We start from the raw sequence: 22655 nt of genomic DNA, 5'->3' as shown, positions 1-22655 counted from the left end.
ACTTCTTAAATAATTTTATTTTTCATCCTATTTTAACTAACGAAGGGTCAGAGATGAGACAGAGACTAAAAATCCATAATGTTTAGCAGAAATTAGAACAAACAGTAAGTAAAACGATCAGCAAATTTTCTGAATATGTCTTGAATTCAAATGTACACATGTTTATTAAATGATAGAAGATCTCACTGTTTTTCTGTACTTTATTTCCCCGCTAGTGTTGCATGGGATGCGAAAGTGGTTACCAGCGCATGGTGGGTACACAGCGATCAAGTGTCCAAGTCAGCTCCAACAGGAGAATATATAACAACAGGCAGCTTCATGATACGGGGAAAGAGAAATTACTTACCACCATGCCATCTCATTATGGGCTTCGGCTTTCTCTTTAAACTTGAAGATAGTTCAATATTCAGGTAAGTGTAAATGAACGTGTACAATTATTGTAGTTTTCAAAATGTGTAAACATGTTTATGCGTTTATAATTACCTTATTTTTTCTTTGCGTCATTAGCACTAAATCAAAGTTTTTAATGAATATTTGTTGAGCACATACCTTGTTTTTTTATTTTATTTATTTAAATTTGTAAAAAAGAGAAAAAGGCAAATGTAAGTTTGAGGGATAAGAATTGTCATTTCTTTTAACGCGAAATGACAATTCACACAATGATGATGACCTAAAAACACCAATTCAAGATCATATATAATTATACATCACACTAAATATGTTCACATACCTTCGTCATCGATAGCTTATCTTTAGATTATTCTCAATAACTGGAATGCCATATTAACATGTTTTCGAATTGAACTTTTCTTTCCTTATGCTACTTATTTTCTCTTACTGCAGTCTCATTTAGTGCAAAAGATGTTATGATGATAGTAAGGTAAAACTCTGCCAAATGCTGTATTGCAAAGTAGCATCGTGTATGAAGGAGAATCAGTGTATAAGCCCATTCAAAACAACAAATTCTTCCATCATATCACTGTTTGCAGTCTAACTGTCATTATCATTATTATAGTTGCTGTGGAATGTTGGTAAAACCCACGACTTCGGACCATATTCAATTGTCTATTGTTTAAAACTGAAACAGGGATAAAACAGCGTAGATGTTCTGAAAGTTTCGTAGAATTGGAAATCTTATACTTTGCAAAATGCAAAAGGAATACAAGAAATGGAGTGGAATTATGAAAGGTGAAAATTAGTTTTTATGCAACTAGGATTAAACAGGATTTCCAGTGTGGTCAAAGTATGAAGTATTGTCTTCAAACAGTATTAGGCATGAAAATACTACATGTTTGGAGCGCTTCTACACACTGCAGAACACCGCTGTTTAAATATACGGCGTTCAGCATCCTTCGTAGGAAAGCGAAATAAATTAAACACATCTTGCGAAGAAGTCATAATGTCATAGAGGAAAAGACGAAAGGAAATCGAGGAGAGGAAGAACACAACTGATCGAGATTTAAAAAAAAAAAAAAAAAAAAAAAAAAAATGATGATGATATTGGAAGTTAAAAATGGAGAAACGAGGAAGAAACATTTCCAGAACCTAACCGAAGAAGTTAAAAGAAGTATCCAAACCCTTCCGGAGGGAAGGATACTTAATAATAATAATAATAATAATAATAATAATAATAATAGTTTTAATTTCATTCAAATTAAAAAATTAGTAATTTTACATAATTAGAGAATCAACATATTAACATAGCTAAATTGTATTTTTCTTTTTCTTTAGTAAACTTCTTAACTAAAAATAAATAAATAAAAACGTTTAGAGTCAGGATGAGTAATTTCCATGTGCCATCGAAATTAAGATAAAATTATCTTGCTACTTCATTCTAACATGGCTTTACTAGTCACATTTCTTATCGTAATAGGCATTCTCTGTAGTTAAGATACATAAATTCCATAAAATTTTAGCATTTGATTTATCTGTTCTGATCCCATTTTCCCACTCTGGTGCTTAATTCTTCAAGTAATATATGTAGCGAGAGATTATGTATCTGGATTTTTTAAATATAGAAGGGTACCCACAGTAAAAATGGTTGACTTTGAATCGTTTAACCTGTCTAGTAAATTTCCTTTCTCCATTACTGATTGTGCTCGATGTGACGACTACGGCCCCCGAACGATCGCCCAACAATGTATTTGTAATTGTAGGGAAGACAAGTGTCTCGCCACACCGCTTTTGAAACTTTCCGAAGACTCTGCTAGGTATGGGGACGACGTCGAACTAGACCTGTTAGAGGAAGCCAAACCCACAGTAGTTTATTGATGAGGCGTCTGGGAATTTCAAGGGTTGAATGAAAATGGGATCATTCGAATTCCCGTCTGTTCTACGCTTCTTGCGTAGAATGCCTGGTGTGATCGAGCTATATGGCTGGAGGCATTGTCCATGTGGATCCCTACATTTATGGTCTCATCACTACATTTGTGGGGGCTGTGTGTCATATGGAGAGTCCATAACGTTCTCTTGGAAATAAGCTCCGTTCACTTCAGTGTTGAATGGCAATTCGACGAGGGGCAGCGTTCCCCGACTACAATATCTCACTACTACCAGAAATCCCTTGGAAAACTTTTCCTTTCACTGCAGTAGAAGGGTTCTCGTGATCTGTTCGACGGTAGAAAATGGACTGAATTATTATGTTTGATCTAGGCAGAACCACCTCTCATTTGGGGTACACACTCATTTCAACTTAAGCCCTGCGTTTCATATAGTTTTCTGGTTTCTGTGAACCTCTCCTAGATATGATGCTTTATAAGGCAATATCCAGCTTCATAACACACTTCCAATCTAGGCTCTTTTGGATAATGTTGGAAACTGTGCCTTTTGGGATACCGTTCGTATGGGCAACTTTTCTGCGTTAGGGGATTGACCTCTTCTCACTGCTCTTCTAGTGGTGTGCACTGTATTGGAGGTTCAAATGGGCTGAGACCATGTTCTCACAATTTCCGGCCGACCACCTACCTACCGCAGGGACCAGTTGAGTACATCGACAAATGATTAGACCCATACCAGTCTTGCTGACGATTAAATCATCTTTGCACTGTTACACTGTTGTTGAGTGGGTATAATGGAAAGCGAGGAAGTCCATAAATGAATCACTTCTAGAAAGTTGTCACTTTTACCTTCATCGTTCCATGGATAGTGTTGCACTGATGCTGTTATCGAGTACAGGCCTAGTGAAGCCAGTAATATATTGAGATATTACAGCTGTTACATAATGTCGTTCGTTAAGGCTAGTGAAAAACTAATATTTTTATCGTAGACAGCATTCTGTAAATAAAAGCATTGTTCTTATTTAGACTTGACTAATACAATGAAAACTGCTTCTGATATGTATTTTTTGAAGCTATTTTTACCTTGTTGTGTTGGATTAGTAATGTACAGAGAAGAACAATGAACGAGTAGTGTATTCTGTGCTGTATATATGTGTTCCCGTGTTTTTGGTGTTAACATGGCAAAGTAATTTTGAGATTACTTGAATTTAAGAGGTATCAAACTCTTGTCAAAAAAAAAAAAAAAAAAAAAAAAAAAAAAAAAAAAAGCCGATAAGTTACTTACATATTCTTACCTTAACAACTAGTTTTATACGCCACCATTCTTGTTTATCTTGCATCTTTTATTCACCATGACTTGAATACCTGTGTTCCTTCAATCATTCAACCTCCGTAAGTTTGGTCTTCTTTTCTTCTTAGTAGAATAAATGTTTCCTGTGTCGCTTTTTTGGCATTCCATTTTCTTTCATGCGCATTACATGTTCAACGAGCTAAGTCTTTTTGCTTTTATAAATCTCATTACATTTTTTTTTCTCTTCGAAATCTCACTAGCTTTTAAGCTTTTATAAATCTCATTACATCTTTTTTTCTCTTCGAAATCTCACTAATTCCACTATTATCTCTTATTTTTGAGTTATCTCCGTATTTTATTGGTCAGTATCGTTCTAATATGCTTCTCTCAAACATTCTTAGTTTTACTGTGTCGTTCTTTTTTAATGTCCAAGTTTCACTAGTATAGTTGTTTACATATTACCTAAGTGTGGTTTATTAGCGTATTTATTAGCTAACATTAACTATAACAATTAAGTGTACAATAAATGGTATTTAAAAGAAGAAACACTGCCTCCAAAACTTTCAGAATTATACGAATAAATATTAAATATATTTCAGTGTCATATATGACTGGTGCAAGAGTATATATTATATACAGTATATCCAAACGTATTAGATACGAGTCATTGCTTACCTGAAATGAATAATTACAGGCATAAAGACGAAAGAAGAGTTCGCAGTTTGGAAGACGACGTGAGTACTATCACGAGTTCTGTGGAAACTACATCTCTTACGTCTGATCAGGATCAAGAAATTGATCTCGGTGAAGACAGTGACGAAGATGAGGATGGAAGTACAGGTAAGGCTTAATCCACTGACGCGTTCAGGAGGAAAGACAAGGTAATTAAAATAGATTCCTGGGCAATGTGCATGTTGAAAGAGCTTCATCCAAAGCTGTAGCTAGGCCTCAGTACTCATTTGTTAATAATGTAAATGTGTAAAAGAAGTCCTCCCCTGGGCTTATATAGTAAATTCTAGCTTTCTGTTAGTCTAGTGCATTGTGTCAGGTAATAGGTAAAAGGTAAGGATTCGAAATATTTGGTAAATATGTCTTTAAACATTCTATTTTAAGACGAATACATTCAATGGTATTGTACGATCAAGTTACTAAAATATTACCGAGCTCGTCCGTGTACAGTAATAAGTTATCCCGAATCCTACTTGAGCTTAGGATCGAAAGTGTTAAACAAGTAATGCTTTTCAAGCACAAATTGCGAGTGGTACAATGTAGCACATAAAAATAAATAGGATTTTTGTGGTGAGTTTGAAGCTTTCTATTTTATTTTTATTTCCTATATTAAAATATTGCTTTCCTTGATATAATTTCATCTATGAACTTCCATGCAAAGACGATAGGTTCTTTAGACATAATAGATAAATCTTTCAAGTGCTATATGCAAAATTTGATGAAAACGTAACAATAAATAACAATTACCACATGTTAAAGTATTCAAAAGCTTTAGATTGCACAAATTCTGCGAACAGTTTCGAGGAACTCCTCACCTCTTCCGTATTGCATCTAAAGAAAAGTTCTTGCAGCATAAAAATTTACAGTTTAACATGAGATCGAATAACATACAAATTTCTATTCAGAATCGAATTTCCTGTCTTGATTAACACCAAAAATCTTAATCGGCAATAATACATGAATCACAAGTTTAACCATATAGCAGAAAATATCAGAAATTATAAATGAGAAACTGAAAATATAAAGAAACAGATTAAAGTATCACGGGAATATTAAATAAGAAAATTAAAAAAAAAATCACGAAAGTAATAAAGGGGAAAAGAGATGGAAATAGATCTAAAATTGGGTGAAGAAAGGAAATCTAGAATCTTGAATGGGATAAAAGACCGTAATTAAGGAACAGTTGACGAAGTCTATGTTGAATAATCTTAGCATAATTTGGTGAGCCCTTTTGTGGCCACGTAGCTTACGCGTGTACTTTTTGTTAGCAAGATTCCAGGTTCAATCTCCAGAAACACTTTCCTTGGATGTAAACCCAAATGATTTGGATTCGACTTGAAACAATAGGGGCCGTCCCTAAAGCCTCACTGAAGAAAGAAAAAATATTGCACTTTAATTGATTAATAATATTAAATACTTTTCATTAGTTTGTTTGGTAGTTCCCTCAGAAAAGAAATACATGTAATTTCTGTTTTGTTACATCTTTGAAACGAGATGATCACGAATGCAGCATGTAATGTGAATGAAACTGATTACGTGTTAGTAAAGCTAATGTTCTTGTTTTCAGGGGACAATGTAAAAGTTCAAAATTTGGATCCAATTGAGGAAGTGAAAAACGAAATTGAAGACAGGATTGAGGAAGAGGCGGTTGTGAAGCAAGAGTTAGAAGAAAACAAAAATGTCAGAAATGCGCAAGAGCAAACTTCAGATGGTGGTAGCGATGCTGAAAGTAGTGGGGACGAGTCATCATTGAAGCAAGAATCTGTAAATGATGTCCAGTTTCCAGATACCGAAATATCAATTGAGTATGTGGCAGGAGATCAGTAAGTATTATCTTATTCTTAACAATATATGTTAAGTACAAACCGTGTCGTTGAAACGCGCGTAGACTAGCTTGGTCAGTCAGATGATGAGCAGGCAGTGCACTGCCTTTGAGCGGCATTATTTGTGGCTCTCTTAACCTACATCCACTACTCTCCTTACTTGGATAATTCATATTTGGTCAGGTGTACCCAACTTGAGACAAGCTTTCTTACCGTACAGAAGCTCTATATGTAATATTCTTGCTTACGACACCAACTTCATAGCACTATCAAGAGGTCCACAATTTCAATTTAAAAGACAAACTTACTATACTGTTCAGTTAAGTTTCAGAATTATATGTAGAAGTCCGTAACATACAAAGGACGAGAAGTAATAAAACAGTCTTAATCTAAAATATTTTTTTTTTTTTTTTTTTAACAAGGATTTCAGTGCCCCGTATATTTCGTACGTCGACGGTCGGCTTTCCAAAGAAATCAAGCGTGCATTGTAAGGTGACGAATATAAAAACTTAACACTTCTCATGTGTGGAATACAAAAGACAAAAGATTAGTTGGTTACTTAGAAGTTCAACATTTCTTTTCTACCCCCGGGGGTATGTGAGACGTGAACTAACAACTTAAAAGGAAAATCAGAATCACATGAGCGCTTACTGGGAGTGAACCTGGGTGTCCCATATCGAAGACAATATATCGATCATTTAGCCACGGACCTCAAAAGATTAGAAGTATTGTGCATCTCTTCCCCGAACAAAAGATTTTGTAAGAGGGATTTTTTATTTCATTATATTCTTTTCGAGATAACTCATTTTTATTTTTCCAATAATTTTGCATCCTAGACATACAAGTGTGTTCTTAACCCACTATTGATAAGTATAATAAAACGATTTGACACATTAAAACAAATAACCAATTTTATATCACACCAATTCCTTTATAAATGTGATTTTAATGAATGTGATCTAAGCGGCTTGAGCACCGACAAGAGTTGAACGATGTATGCTGGTTAGGGAGCAGACTAGATGGCTTAAGGGGACTGTAAGCCAGAGACCTGGATTCGAAATACAATCCAGTCGTGCATTTTCCCCACTCTTTGTATATCATTATAGTAAACTAGTCTTGTATAATATCCGAGCTGTTGATCGAGTCGAAACATGGTAACCTGCATGTTAGAAGAAACTGCACATAGTATACTAAAAGGACTGGATACAGTAATCTAAAATAGGATAATTCATATTAGATATTAGCAGCTGCCCCACTTCACTGCAGTCAGTATTTACTTTCCATTTCCTATTCTCTGCGTTATCCATGTTGAATTCGTGCAAGTACTTAAGATCGTATCTGTGATACGAAGATCTCTCAAATACTATATTTAGTACCATCACTTTCAGCAGTTTAAAAGATAAGCGTGATAATATAGAATTATTGCTCTTTCGTACGTACCCTTAATGAGAGCTTTTTTTTTTTTTCACTTGTTAAATAAAAACCTGGATGTCGAAGTCGACAACATGCAAAAAGTTATCAAAATCAGTGAAATAGTCTTGTCTGGTGTTTCGTCAAACATTGTATGGTACTTTGTCAAACACTGGGAAAGAAAAGAATTAACACGTTTGTGTTAGTACTGTATCACTTTTAAGGTCTTCGGCTACGTCATAACTTTCTATGTGTAATTGTTTTGCAAAATGCAACATACAATATTTATACATACTGAATTTAATTAACAAATGATATATTGTGTTTTATTTATTTATTTTAATATTTGTGTCACTATTAGTCTTAATGAAGTGTGTAGCAAGAATCAGGCTGTACAACAGATAATTTTGTCTTTTATCAACAGAGTGGCTCTTCGTACAACAGGAACATCCATTTTACCGTCACAAGACTCGAATAAAGAGCAAATAATTTATTTAGGTGATGACAAATCAGTTATCATTAGAGAGTCCTCTTCACAGAACAAGAAAAAGGAACGAAGAAATAAAGCTAAAAACAAACAATCGAAACATGAAGACTTTCCAGGTAAGGAACAAAGTGTAATATTAATATTGTCAATTATACAGACTCTCACAAAGCCTCAAATATTTTGCAAATTGCGCTGCCTGGTTACTTAAAGTTTCACGAACTTCCAGAATAAGTTATACTACTCGTATAACTCTTCTCCGTTTCTTTTGTTTTATTTAATGTTTATTATCTGTTAGTACAGTACTTGTCACGAGACTATGTTATGTCAAGAAAAGCAAAATATCTTGATAGAGTGTGAGAAAATCGATATTAAATTGAGTGAAATGAGATAGATACATAATGGCAAGCTGAAACCGTGTTTTGGATATAATAGTAATAATTATGTAGAACAGGTGAATAAATTATTATGCGTAAGGATGACAAGTAAGAATGAATTCAACGAAGGAATAAAAACAATATAATTATGGCTGGAAATGCATATTACCACTAAATACGAAGGAAATTCAGGTGAAAACCTGAAAAGTACGATAAAATTTCGAAAAGGTGTACGGTTTATCTGTAAGATGACAGGTCGAATCGTCGTTGTTGGAAGAAATACCTACAGGGGCAATATCATGAAGGAACACTGAGTAAGGAAACAGTATTTGCACTGCAGTAAGGCTACAAGTAATGTAGAAAGTATAAAAGCGGCTTAACTTCTGTGGAGAACGCCCTGCCACTGGCCCACGCACACCGATTGGTAACAAACGAAAACGTTGCTATAGTAGAAGAGCTTGTAGGCGTATTACCGTGAAGAAAATAGCCAGTGATGTTTCTATGCCATTTCGGATATTAGTGTTCTTTCCGTGCCAATATTACTGTCCGTGATATACTGGGGTTCAATAAAGGGTCTGTGAGATGGGTGCAACGTTGATTGACTGCTGAATCGAAAGATGATCGTATTGATGACTGTGATAACTTTTGCGTCGTTTTTAGGCCGAAGGTGAAGGATTTCTAGGCAGATTATTACAGGAATAGAAATATGAATCCGCTATAACCAACCTGAAATAAAGAGAGCGAACAGACATGGCGCCGTAGCTCGTCACCGAAACCCAAAAAATTCCGCAACCCGGCTTTAGCAGAAAAAGTTGTGCTCACTGTCTTCTCACGAAGTAAGATTTTCATTTGAATAATCTTCGTACAAAACTTTTATCATTGATCTAATGTCAAAATACATAAATAAATAAATAATAAAAAATAAAATAAGAGTTGTAAAAGTGTAATTCTACCCGCTGTATTTTATGGACCCGTTGTGAAAATTAGTCGCAAAGAACGACGAAGACTGCGGGTTTTGAAAACATAGTTTCGAGGAAGTTGTTTGATGCAACAATAAATAAGCAAACGGGTGAATGTTAAGTTCCACAATGCGAAGCTTCACAAAAGGTACATGTTCTTGTCATCAAATATCATGCGAATAGTAGATCGGTACACGTCGCTTGCATACATAATACGGAAGTAGAGAGTTAGTTCGTAACCCTCTTAAATAAACCAAGAAGATAGGAAGAAAAATACAGCAAAATAGCAGGCAAGTAGGTAGTAATAGTTCTGAATGGTAAGTTTCACAGAGGATGTAATACCATGGCAAGCTTTCGCTTCTGCAGTCATAATCCGTGAGGTTTGTTAACCTTTGTTAGTAATGTTAAATGCAGTATTGAATGATTCTTCGCCAGAAGTAACAATCAGAAATTTTTCACACATGTAATTAAATTGTGTTAAAACATAAATACAGTATATTATTTCTCCACATCAATTTTTCTAAGTTAGCTGTTTTTTTTGCATAATTTTTAAGATGTGTATTTCATATTCTTCCATAACTTGTTTCTTTCTTCAGTTGCACCAGTTCTAGAAGATTCCCATTGCCCAAACAGAACGTGAAACATGCATGTTATAAAGGGAATTATTTCTTATTTGTGTTAACACGCTGTGCACACAAGTTAATATTTCAGAAACTCATACACTTGGTTATCGAAAGCGTTTCTACTTTCTTCCATTCTAGCTACATGACCTGCCCACTTAAGCCTCCTAGACTTGACGACCCTAACAATGTTGGGTAAACCGTATAAATTATGTAGTTTCTCGTTATGAAGTTTCTGCCATTCCTCTTGGGTCCGAATATTCGTCTCAGGATCTTGTTCTCAAATACTTTCAGTCTATGTTCTTCCCTCCATGTTTCGCAACCATACAGAACAACAAGCATGATTATCGTTTTATATATTTTAAGCTTCAAATTCCTCGACAGAATTCGCGACGACAAGAGATTTTGAACCGAATAATGAACCGATTTTGAACCGTCTGTTAATATTGATCCTAGATATTTGAAAGTATCCACTTTATCAAAAGTATTATTTAATATTTTAACGCATCCATAATTTGCCGTATTACGGTCCCGACGCACTTCTATGTATTTAGTTTTCTCTGCATTTACTTCTAAACCCATGTCCCTGCAAGCGTTTAATAAGATCTCTGCATTTCTTTCTGTTGTTCTCCTATCATCCCCTATTAAATTTACATCATCAGCATATACCATAACCTGATGAATACCGTTCAACTCTAGGCCCTGGTTGCTATCTTTGATTTTTCTTATAGTGTATTCCAGCACAAAGTTAAATAATAATGGCGACAACGCATCTCCTTATTTCAAGCCATTTTCGACGTGAAAGCTCGTGGACAAAAATTTTCCTACCCGGACTTTCCCTTGGGATTCATTTAAACATATCTTAATTAATCTAATTAGCTTTCTCGGTATTCCAAGTTCTGTAAGAACGTTGTATAATGTTTCTCTCCTAACCGAGTCGTACGCCTTTCTAAAATCAACAAATAGTTGATGTACGTGGGTATTGTATTCCCACTTTTTTTCGAGTATTTGTCGAATGATAAATATTTGGTCGATAGTTGATCGATTTCGTCTAAATCCGCACTGATAATCTCCAATAATTTCATCTGCGTATGGAGTCAATCTTGCTAATAGAATATTTGAAAGGATTTTATAGGATGTTAACAGAAGAGAAATGCCTCGATAACCATTAGGAAGACCTAGGCGCAGATGGGAGGACAATATTAAGATGGATCTCGCAGAGATAGGAATACAATGTAGAAACTGGATCCAATTGGCTAAGGATAGACGTCAGTGGAGAGCTTTTGTGAACGCGGCATTGAACCTTCAGGTTCCATAGGCCATAGAGTTAGTTAGTTAGTTAGTTTCATATACTTGGTTATAAAAGGATCAAGAATTGAAGAGAAAATGAAATTATACTTACCCATTTTCTTGAAAGATATTTATTCCTATTTACAGATAAAAGCGTTTATATATGTGTACGAAGATGACAAAACATATCACTTTTTGAGCATTTTCTGATATTTCGCTGGGGTAGTTGGTTACATTAAGATCTATATGCTGAAAAAAATTGATAATGCCTCAATTAAAAATTCTCTGTTTAGCAGTACATATATTTCGTTTTCACCAGGGAACTGAAAGGATTTTAATTTAATCTTAAGGTTGCAATGTGCTTACTTTTTCAAATCATGATTTGTCATCCCCGTATAAATATATGATACGAAGACTGAAAATAGTAATAATATAAAACTTACATCATTGAATTGTGCAATTATTAAAGAAAGTAAGAAAAGTAGTTAAAGGAATCGTAGTATAAAATTATGACGCATGCTCGCCAAAGTTCATAATAGGCAAAAATGCTGTTTTATTGATGTATATTATGTTGTTATCCAGGAGAGGCATTCAATGGAATTAAAATTCTTCTACAGAAATAAATCAGTAAGTTTTCCTCTGAAGGAAACAAAATACGATAATTGGTGCTGATTTTACTTTAAAAATATACTGAGACTGACTTTCCCAGTTCTTTCCATTGTAAAATAGTTACCTAACAACGGTCGTTTTTAATGTAGAAGTAAGCTGAGACCTTACAAGGTAAAATAACCTGATAAACTAAAGATTAACTGAAGTAATTTGAAACAGTTAGAAATCAGATTATCTTTCGAAGTTTCCAAAGAGAGAGGAAAGTGAAATAATCTTCCTTAAAATTAGTTTAAGCAACATTTTATTGTACGTTTTAAATTGCCCTGTTGAAAGTTAAGGGTCAGTAATCAAGTGATTGATTATGATTCCTACATCTGAATCCTTTCCTTTCTCCGCTTTATCAAGTTTTACGTCTTGTGTTCTCTGATTATGTGCTATGAATCACGTCAATTCAAATCGAAATATTTCTTCATTTTATACCTTTTTCAGGGAGAAAATTAGTCTGATTTCTAGGTGTGACTTTAAAGCGATACACCTTTCTTGCCCTATCTGTCCACACCATCTTGAATATGTGTTCCTCTGTTTGTTCGCGTTGGTTTTCACACTTCTTATATATGATTATTATGTTCTTTTATGTTACACTTAAATTGTTTTTAGTACATAACTAAATCTACTCATTCTCAAATCATATTGAGGCTATACAATTGTCAGAGTACATGTTGCAATGAGGAATCGTGCAGTATATTTAGCATTCTTGGTAGAAAAAAGCCTGTGAGTACACCAATAAAGAGGTGGGAGGATAATATAAAGTAGGGTCTTAGAGGACTGGGTAACAATAATCGTAATTGAATGGCATTGTACAGGACAGGATCCATTGGCAGTTTGTTTCTACGGTTTTAAACATATGAATTTTTAAGTCAAGAATGGAATTAGTTATATAATTGAGTCTGCCGTCTATTAAAATTATACATTACTTAATAGAAGATACTGCTTATGCATCTATCGTTTTCGTAAGAACAAGGGTTGCATACCGTCTTCTTTCAATCTTCTAGCAGTAAACTGAAGAAGAGTTTTTCTTACTGTTATACGAACTTTAAGTTTGTTTTTAAATATATTTTAAAATATGACCATATTTTATGTTTTATATATATTTTAAAATATGACCTGATTACAGAGACTATGTATTGTTTTCAGAAGGTAAAGAGGAAGAGGAGGAGGAAAGGAACCAAGGCAAACAACAATCCGTGAAGCGTGGACAACGAGGGAAAATGAAGAAAATGAAAGAGAAATATAAATTTCAAGACGAAGAGGATAGACAGCTTCGAATGGATATCTTAAAGGTAATAGAAAATTCTTTTTCGTAAGTGGCAAAACTATCACCAACTGTGAACATAGCTAAGCACAAGAAGTGTTTTCTTGTGTAGATTAGAAGAGTTTTCTTGCCAAAATAACTGTAACCAAAATGCAAACTCAGAGATTATCCATAGTAAGCTTAACTTTTCCTTGAAGGAATCCAACTGGAATTCTGGTAAAATATACAATAGAAATTACCTTGTCCTGAAAATTAGATACAAGAATAGCCTTACAATACCTCGCTTAAGGAAGCATGACTATCTTTGACAAGTTACTCCTCTGTAGTTACAACGTACAAATCACAATTTTATTTGTGATAAATATAAGCGCGTTGGGAAAGTATTTAGAAAGAATATTTGGTTTTGCAGAGGTGTAAATAAACTGCGAAAGTTAAAACATTGTTTCTCTCAATGGTACGATTAAATAAAAGAATGCCTGTGTTCTTTTTCCCCTTTCTTTGTTTCTTAATTATGACGAGAAATGCTAGTTTATTTTGCCTAAAAATGTCTTTTTTTGACGTTTGTGCCTATTTATTTTCACAATTTATATTGAAAAGCGTATTTATTTTGATAATTTCACACAAAATCTTAGAAGTAGACATATTTTGGTACTCAAGGTAATGTATAATTGTTGGGAGCTATAAGAAAAAGAAAGCATATTATTACTTTTAGTGCATGTGATTCCAAGTTCGATATCAAGTAGGTATCCATTACATAATATAGTAAAGCCCGATTATCCGCGGAATTGGGTAACAAGGACCAAGCCCGTATCCACGAGGGTCTAGGGGGCCGAACCTCCTAAATGTTTGCTGGCCCCTTCAAAAATTTTCACGGTAGCCTTGCAAATGAACTATAATATGGTGATGGACTATAATATTATTGGATAGGCCCCCCTAACTTCTAACGGTTCCCCCCCCCCTGCATTTTTGGGCTGGCTACCGGCCTGACAAGGACACCGCGGATAGCGAAAATTACGGATAACGCGAAAAAAGACTAAAAATGAGGGGCAAACACAAATAAAAAATCAGCATGAAAACTATGTTTTAGTGTACAAAAAACAATAAAACTTTTAGAATATGTACAGTACAGCAGAAACCTTTGCTTTACGTTTAAATCACCAAAATAAAGAACAGTAAACAAAATGCTTTGTAGTAATTAAAATACAGTAGAATCCCGAAATAGTGCGGCTTGAAATGCCGCGGATTCGAGAAGTTTATTCCGCTATATATATATAATGGTAAGTTATTTTAAAATAAAATTTTTACTTTTGAAAATAGAGTTAGAGTAAATATTCTGCAAAGAACAGTTCTTCAGTACAATTTTACCGTTAGACTGTATCTGATCCCAGCTCGCAGCAAGTGAGCTTTATGATGGACAAGCACCGTGTGCGTGGGTTTTCTTGGGGTTCTCCCGTTTCCTCCCACTTTATTCATTCCACCATTTCATTCGTTTTTCATCATCACCATCCCCTTTAGCCTAGCTGGCATAATCGTGGAACGTAAAACTTAATTATTTCTTTTAATTTTTGTATCTGATATTATTGTATAATATTGTAATGTATTATAGCACGAATGTTTTCCTCCTCCACACCCTCGAAATCGATTTTTGTCACTTCCGCGGTTACATTTCAATAGACCGTAATTAGGTTATACGGGAGTAAAACGTCCCCAAGCAACCGTATTATATCGATCTTCTACTGTATTAGTGGTTACTTATAGTGGGTTCTTGTACGTTCAGAACTGTAAGTAATGTAAATGAGTTGAAATATTCTTTTAAAATAAATAATTACTGTTTAAAATTTAAGTCTTTAAACACCTTGATGTTTTCTATGTATTGAGATGAAACTGACATTAAAGAATACACTGAATCAAGCTTTTCATTATGGCACTTGCAAGTGTGGTCAATGAAATAAGTCCACCATTATGATTAACTCTTAAAGTTTAATTTTTGTGTAAATGTAATAACGTCCAAAGATTAGACAACTATTGATCGATATACCACATTGAGCTGAACAAAAAGTCATACTGGAGGGTGTATTCTCATGCGTGGTTTTCGAGAAAATCCACAAAAACTTAATTTTTATGGCGTTAAAGTTGTATGATAATTGTTGTTAGTTTGATACAGTTGATAACTTTTATTCTGTTGGAATAGATTGTATTGTAAAGATTCTGTCTTTTAGGCTAGGGCTAAAAGATTATGCACGGAAGTTTACATTTTCCTATCACCTTTCATTATAAAAGTTTTCTCTTATATACAGTAGTAGTAGATATTACAGATAATATATAAATTCCTCTAAATAACATGGTGATTTGCTGGTGAATTAGTAGGAGCTCAATGACCATGCGTCTTAGGGTGGTAGAAACCAAGACATTGGCGGTCAAGGTGTAGGTCGGTGCCTCTCAATGACCAGGCGTCTTAGAGAGTAGCGGATGATCGATCGGTGGAGATTGATGCCTTCTGTGGTGTTTTGTCTCTTTTTATCCTAAAATGTTGCTGTTTGAAATTACGTCACTTGCCGATCGTTGGCGATGGTTGACGATGTCTTCTTCGTGGCTGTCGTCTGAAGTGTATTTTGAGTCAGCGCGTAGAATATTGTAATATATATTTACTAAATATGCAAAGTTTACAGTGTTAAGAGTCTTCATCCCGGCGAAATTAAAATACCGCTAATTTTACATTAATTATGTGATATCTTCAAATAGATAAAAGATAATCGAAATGTGGAACAAGAGTGCTCTAGACAATATAATTTTACATGAGATACCGTTATCACGACTCACTTATCTGCTTTCGATTTCGAGCCATTTGAAAATCGGCATTTATTTTCGCGTTTCTAAACAGCTGGAAACATAAAGCCACTATGTAACTTGTGATAACGGTACCTCACGCAAAATAATATTGTCTAGGGCGCTCTTGTTCCATATTTCAATTATCTTTTATCTATTTGAAGATATCAGATAATTAATGTAAAATTAGCGGTATTTTAATTTCGCCGGGATGAAGACTCTTAAGTGGCAGATTGTATCTATCGTTGTATCTATATTTCGTCTAATAGTGACATACGTAGTCCTAATTATGCCGTACATAATCCTAACAGTAATATGCATATCCCGAGTGACATCCATACTATTTATAACAATAAGGATAATAATTATTATTGTTGATTGTATAGCCTGCAGGAAATCCGAAAGACGGGAAGAAAGGAAAGAAGGGTAAAGACCAAGGAAAGCAAGGAAAGGGCTCCCAATCGACTGAGACTACGAAAAAGGGTAATGCGCCAAAAACGAAGCTACCACAGTTTAAGGGCACTGGTGAGACCAAACAACAGAGAACGGGAGATGGAGAAGAAGATGGCTCGGATGCAGAAACACACGAGGAGATCCAAGTGGCTGCCGATGTTGAGATGGTGGATTCACTTACCGGCATCCCTGTTCCGGAAGATGAATTGCTCTTCGCAGTTCCGGTCGTTGCACCATATAATACACTGGTTAATTACAAGTAAGTAAAGCTTTTAAGAGTTTTTTTTTTTTTTTTTCTCCCTAAAACTTCAAAAAATATCTGTAGTGTGTCTGTATGGATCTTTTTCTTCATCGTAAGAATATTTTAGTTGAATATTGTGTGAACGAAAATTGATAATTTTGTGAAGGATCAAAAGCAATTGAATCATATTTACTGGTAGAACGACTCACCTAATTATATTCCTAGAAACTGAAATACTTCTCAACGTTTAGGATACACCAGAGAGAGTCCTTTGTCGAGGATCAAGGAACTTAATACATGTTATACTCTAAATTCTTCTCACGCTTATAACTTCAGTATCAGTGTGCACGTATTACATAACGAAATAGTGTATTAATTAAACAAGTAACTTTTAGGTGGCCTTGCTGATATATCCGAAATATTAGAAAGTATTTCAGTTTCTAAGAATAGAATACTACTAACTAGTAATTTTTAGATTGAATCATTTCAAACTATCAAAGACGATTAGGAATTAAATTTCTAGGCCACACTACGTGGGAAATCGGGGAGGAAGAAAGGAAGCAGCCTGGGACCAGTGTTAGGAGCCATTTGCCTGGTGCGAATGAGGAAAACCCAGGAATATTTCAGTCGGAAGGCTAGCGTGAAAAGCTTTTACACTTCTCGACCGAGTGTCCTCACTGGGAATCCAATCCGGGAGCGCTCGCACCTAAGGCGAGAGTATTAGCGATTACGTTGCTCACGGCCACATAAAAATGATTAGGAAAGATGGACGAAAATATTGGATAGTTGTGGCATTTGTGTGTGTAAACCTTTCGTATAAATTAAGAATCATTTAATGTAATTTAAAATAAATAGCATCTGTGCAGACGTTAGCTTCGGATATATCGTCATGTCACCGTTGATGTGGTATCGAGCTCCTGACCCAACATAATGAAGAGCTATAAGGCAACATCACGAAGTATAGATTTTGTTTCTCCCGGAAATACTAGGAGAGTGAATAACATTCTAAATCTTCATAAACTTTTGTTAAATTTGGAAGTGTTTTCTGTTAAATTCATCCTTTTGGCTGTTTCTAACTTGTAGTTTTATGTACAGCTGCATTTATATCATTAAATTTTGTCGTTTGACTTTGTTCAAAGCTATCTGACAGTGTAGTTTTATACCCTTGTATAAAAGTTAATCGGAATTAATTCTTATTTCCGCTTCGTTTTCACTGGGTTCCGTGACATTAGTAATCAAGGTCACTATAATAATATACTTATTCTGTTCTTTATTTTGTGCTCCTTTCTTCGATGATTTCGGTTTTTTAGTTTTGTTTATTTAATTTATTTATTTATTTTATTTATTTATTTTATTTTATTTTATTTTATTTTATTTTAAACTCCACTGAAGGAGTTTTGCATTTTTCCTTGCTTTGTATGCACTAGCTCGATTGGTAATTCTTGTTCGATCTCAAGATTGAACAATTGTGAACATGGAATGAATAGTATCATGTTCATGGTGTTTTCTTGTGATTCTCCATTTCTTCCACCATCTTTTATTAGCTTTTTGTCTTCGGTCTCCATTACCCGAAAGAACTTAAGCACGTCATTTATGGCATTGAATACCTGCACCATTTTTGTTTTTTATCCGTTGATTTATATAGGAAATTACTTCGTGTTTTTCAAAAAGTGTTTCGAAAAAAATGTTTACCTAATTATCAAACCTAAGTACTCATATAGTTTCCAATCGACAAACGAATCATTTTTCCATTTAGAGCAATTTGACATCTCAAACCACTGCGGAGATATGGTAAACATTGGTAAAATTGTAACAGTGCGTAAAATGGGTTAGTGAAAAATGTTTAAAATAATTTTCTTCTTTTGCTTTTACAACATTACAGCTAGTTTTTGTAGTTGTAATTATACAAAGTTTTCGCAATTACATAATTTTAAGTAGTTTTGCGAACGGTATCAATGTTTATCGTATGTCTGGAAGTTTAAGATATCAAATTGCTGTGAACAGCAAAGTGATTTGTTCGTCTATTGAAAACTATATGTAAATGCTTAGGTATGATGGTTATCTAAACATTTTTTGAGATAAAGCCTTTGGAAAAAAGTCAGATTTTCGACCCTTTGTAACTTCATTCCTATTTATTCGAAATATATTATGATCATGGTACCTAAGTAATCGATGCGCATTGCCCGTCCACCTCAGTTAGTACTATGGTTGGGACTTCCAAAATTTTAAGATTTGTGATACTCTATTGTCCTTAGTTTGCAACACTGACTAATAAATGTGGTATTGCGGGTTTTCGTGGAACATGTAGATTTGAAATGCGTAATAACCTGACGTAGTGCCGTTTGGAGAAAGAATATAACTTTATATTGGGTTGCCATGACAACAGTGTTCATCTCTTAGTATTCCAAAATATGTTAAATGATTTCCTTTGTTGATGTTTCTTTCGTTCAAAATTTCAGCAATTTTTATCTATTAGTTTAGAAGTTACTTGGTTGTCTCAAGTTAAAAACTCGCCCTGTCAATCCAAATTAATTTTATAAAAGCAAGAAACATAAAACCAGACATAAAAGAATAAAAAAAAATAAATAAATAAAACATCATATTATTTAAAAATATAGTTTATTTCGAAGGAAACAGAAAAATAATTCCTCGTATAAATTGAAAAATATTTAAAATGATTGTGTTTCTCCTTTGCTTTTACATTATGGCAATGGCTTTTGGTAGTTGTAATTATACAATATTTAAGATTATCATATCTGTAACTCAAGTGAAAGTGTGACAATTTCGTACACAACAATTGTACGAAGTAGTTTATTATTTGGTCTAGGAATTAATTCGTGCGGGTGGACAAGAGATGGCGCAACGAACGGAGCGTCCCACAGTTCCGTGTATCCACACATGTGTTGCAAACCCCTGTCATCGCGTATCGTTCGTAGTATAGGGCAGTGGATTAAAGCGTCAACAACACCAGTTTGTAGTTAAGTGAACATGGCGCAATTTGTGCCTGATAAAGTGTTTTTGCGGGGTGTCCTGCTGCATTACTTTAACATGCAGAAAAGTGCGACTGAAAGTCATCGTATTTTGGTGGAAGTGTATGGTGACCATGCTCTAGCTGAGCGAACGTGTCAGAAGTGGTTTGCACGGTTTAGAAGTGGTGATTTCGGCTTGGCAGACCAAGAGCGAGCTGGACAGCCAAAAAAATTTCAAGACGAAGAATTGACAGCATTGCTCGAGCAGGATTCGTGTCAAACGCAGGAACAACTTGCAGCAGCATTAGGCGTTGATCAAACAACAGTCTCCAAACGCTTGAAAGCCATGGGAATGATTCAAAAGATGTCACATTGGGTTCCACATGAATTGAAAGACAGAGACGTTGAAAGAGAAAAACCATTTGCGAATTGCTGCTTCAACGACAGAGCAGAAAGGGGTTTCTGCATCGAATTATTACGGGTGATGAGAAGTGGATCCATTACGAGAACCCTAAACGAAAAAAGGCCTGGGTGAAACCAGGTGAACCAGGTCCATCACAACCAAAACGAGATATTCACTGTGCAAAGGTTATGCTGTGCATATGGTGGGATATGAAAGGTGTGGTGTACTATGAGCTGCTGCAACCGGGTGAAACTATGAATGGAGAACGTTATCAACGACAATTAATGCGTTTGGAGCAAGCTCTGGCCAGAACACGACCAGAATGGGAGAACAGACATGATAAACTTATTGTTGAACATGATAACGCTCGCCCACATGTCGCAAAACCGGTCAAAACCTATTTAGAAAATGTCGGATGGGAAGTTTTACCCCACCCGCCGTATTCACCAGACGTTGCTCCTTCGGACTACTACTTGTTCGATTGCATGAACAACGATTTGATTGGACAGCGGTTTACTTCTTCAGAAGATATCGAAACATGGGTCTCTGACTGGATCGCTTCCAAGGATGAGAACTTCTTTCGCCATGGAATCCGTACATTGCCTGACAGATGGGCGAAAGTGGTGGCTAGCGATGGACAATATTTTTCTTAAGGTATTTATGTATTTTGTGTTTGTACTACAGCTTCAATGTGTGCGTACCAACCGCACGAATTAATTCCTAGACCAAATATTATTATTTTAATGAACTCACTCGTAAGTTGAGCAGTATGTAATATATTCGATTAGATCGGTTTGAACATACCTCAAAAAATCTTAATGTTTCCACCTATCTAGATGTTGCCGATTAGATTATTTCGTTCCACACAATTTTGTAAATGCATCGGTCGGTGTTAGATTTTTGAATATACAGTTACGAAAGTTCTAAAACTAACCGGAAATGGGTGCAGGAGGAAAATATCTTCATATTTTTAGCATCTAGTAACTGATATATTTCAAAAATAGAGTAGCACCTACTTGATCTATTTACGTCTATAAGAGTTTTTTTTTTTTTTTTTTTTCTGAACTGTTTGAGCCAATTATTATGTAGCCTTCAACAGGTAAGCCACTCACATGAAATACACAGTACCTGGGTTAAGGCCACTGTAGTAATTCATCATTATGGAGACTTATGCGCCCTATCCAAGTTCACCTTTAACTCTTTCTGGTTCCTTTTGAGTTTGTTTGAACAGATCTGAATCAATTTGCTGAATTACAGCGTTTAGTATTGAGGTTCTGAACAGGTTCAAAATTTTCAAGACCTTACCGTTCTGTGGAAGAAAAGGACAAATACACTGTCAAGCTTCTTCAGTTACCATTGGACTGGAATGAGCAAAACTAAATGTCGAGCCCCACACGGCGTCCCCCCTCCATTTTTTTTTTTTTTTTTTTTTTTTTTTTTTTTTTTTAAAGCAGTTAGCTGTTAGTAGTTTTTACAATTTACAGAGTGATGTAGAATTCCTTTTCTGCAATAATTATCACCATCTGTTGTATATTTCATGTTTGGTAATTTAAATGCATTCATATTTCACGAAATTAATAGTATTGTAATTTGTACTGCAATTACAATATTAATAATAATAATCATAATCCTTTCAGGTTCAAAGTGAAACTTACTCCAGGTACTGGCAAAAGAGGTAAAGCTGCCAAAACTGCTTTGAACATGTTTCTTTCGGATAAAACGACTAGTTCACGAGAGAAGGATTTGCTGCGAAGTGTAAAAGACCAAGATTTAGCAAGAAACATTCCTGGGAAAGTTAAATTGTCGGCGCCACAATTACAAAAATTGAAAAAATAGAACTATTACCAATTTTTGTTCTGTGTAAATATTGTTATAATCTTAAGGTTCAAACAATATAAATTAAAAAATAAATTAATGTTGTTTCTTCTTCCTCTTTGTGAATGAGTTCTGTTCTGAAAAGAAATCAATATTATAAGGTAGAAAACAGTAGTGTGCCAGATTAAGGGGGTAGGAAGTTCAAGCTCCCAAGCTGCTAAGTTCAAGATTTTTGTATACATTACTTTAACATGGCAACTTTCTTTTTTCATCATGTTGAAGGAGATCTTAAAACCCGGAACTTTCCTTCGTTCGTACACCACTGGTGGGTAGTAATAGCTGTCGGTCCTATCTTAGAAAATGGTGAGACATCAAACAGTGGTAATTAGCTTTTTTTAAAGTAGGTTTACGTGTTAATTAAGCTTTAGTTTCTAATTTGAAGTATCATGAGTATATATTTTTGTTGTCAGAAGGTAGTTACCAAATATTTTCCAGTTCTTTGATCAGCGTTAAAACTCACTGCTATGAAGGTATAGTCTTAAGCGTACTACCCGCAGTTCTAAGTTGTGAAATGTGTGACGAGCCTCATACTCGTTGTTGCTAGGTTCCTTGACCGAAGTTTTGTTTATTTTTTATTCAAGAAATTTCCCAACTATTCCCCACGACGTTTATGAACGCGACACTGCTAACATCATTTGGTTTTCATCAGTAGTCACCAAAACCGGCATCGATCTTACACCGCATCATTGGGAACTAACCAGTCGACCA

The 22655-nt window shown here is 34.9% G+C and overlaps 1 protein-coding gene across 3 annotated transcripts in view; it reads left to right on the top strand.

Annotated features, from left to right (window-relative positions):
* Positions 1-21978, top strand: part of Clbn (Nuclear export mediator factor NEMF homolog Clbn) — a 64133-nt gene extending 42155 nt beyond the window's left edge. For 2 of the 3 annotated variants that reach the window (XM_081730739.1, XM_081730738.1), the window contains exons 12-18: positions 216-410; positions 4262-4407; positions 5864-6119; positions 7954-8132; positions 13063-13208; positions 16393-16718; positions 21710-21977. In XM_081730739.1, coding sequence (XP_081586865.1) covers positions 216-410; positions 4262-4407; positions 5864-6119; positions 7954-8132; positions 13063-13208; positions 16393-16718; positions 21710-21908 — 1447 coding nt within the window. In that variant the 3' untranslated portion in view covers positions 21909-21977. Of the gene's footprint in view, positions 1-215; positions 411-4261; positions 4408-5863; positions 6120-7953; positions 8133-13062; positions 13209-16392; positions 16719-21709 lie in introns of all 3 variants that reach the window. The other variant, XM_081730740.1, reaches the window with a different exon arrangement.
* The last annotated feature ends 677 nt before the right edge of the window (positions 21979-22655 follow it).

Source organism: Thermobia domestica, chromosome 11 (assembly GCF_964235325.1).
Source record: "Thermobia domestica chromosome 11, izTheDome1.hap1.1, whole genome shotgun sequence".
Classification (NCBI taxonomy): Eukaryota; Metazoa; Arthropoda; class Insecta; order Zygentoma; family Lepismatidae; genus Thermobia; species Thermobia domestica.
The sequence above is the reverse complement of the archived record's forward strand: the minus strand, read 5'-3'. Positions and strand labels throughout refer to the sequence as shown.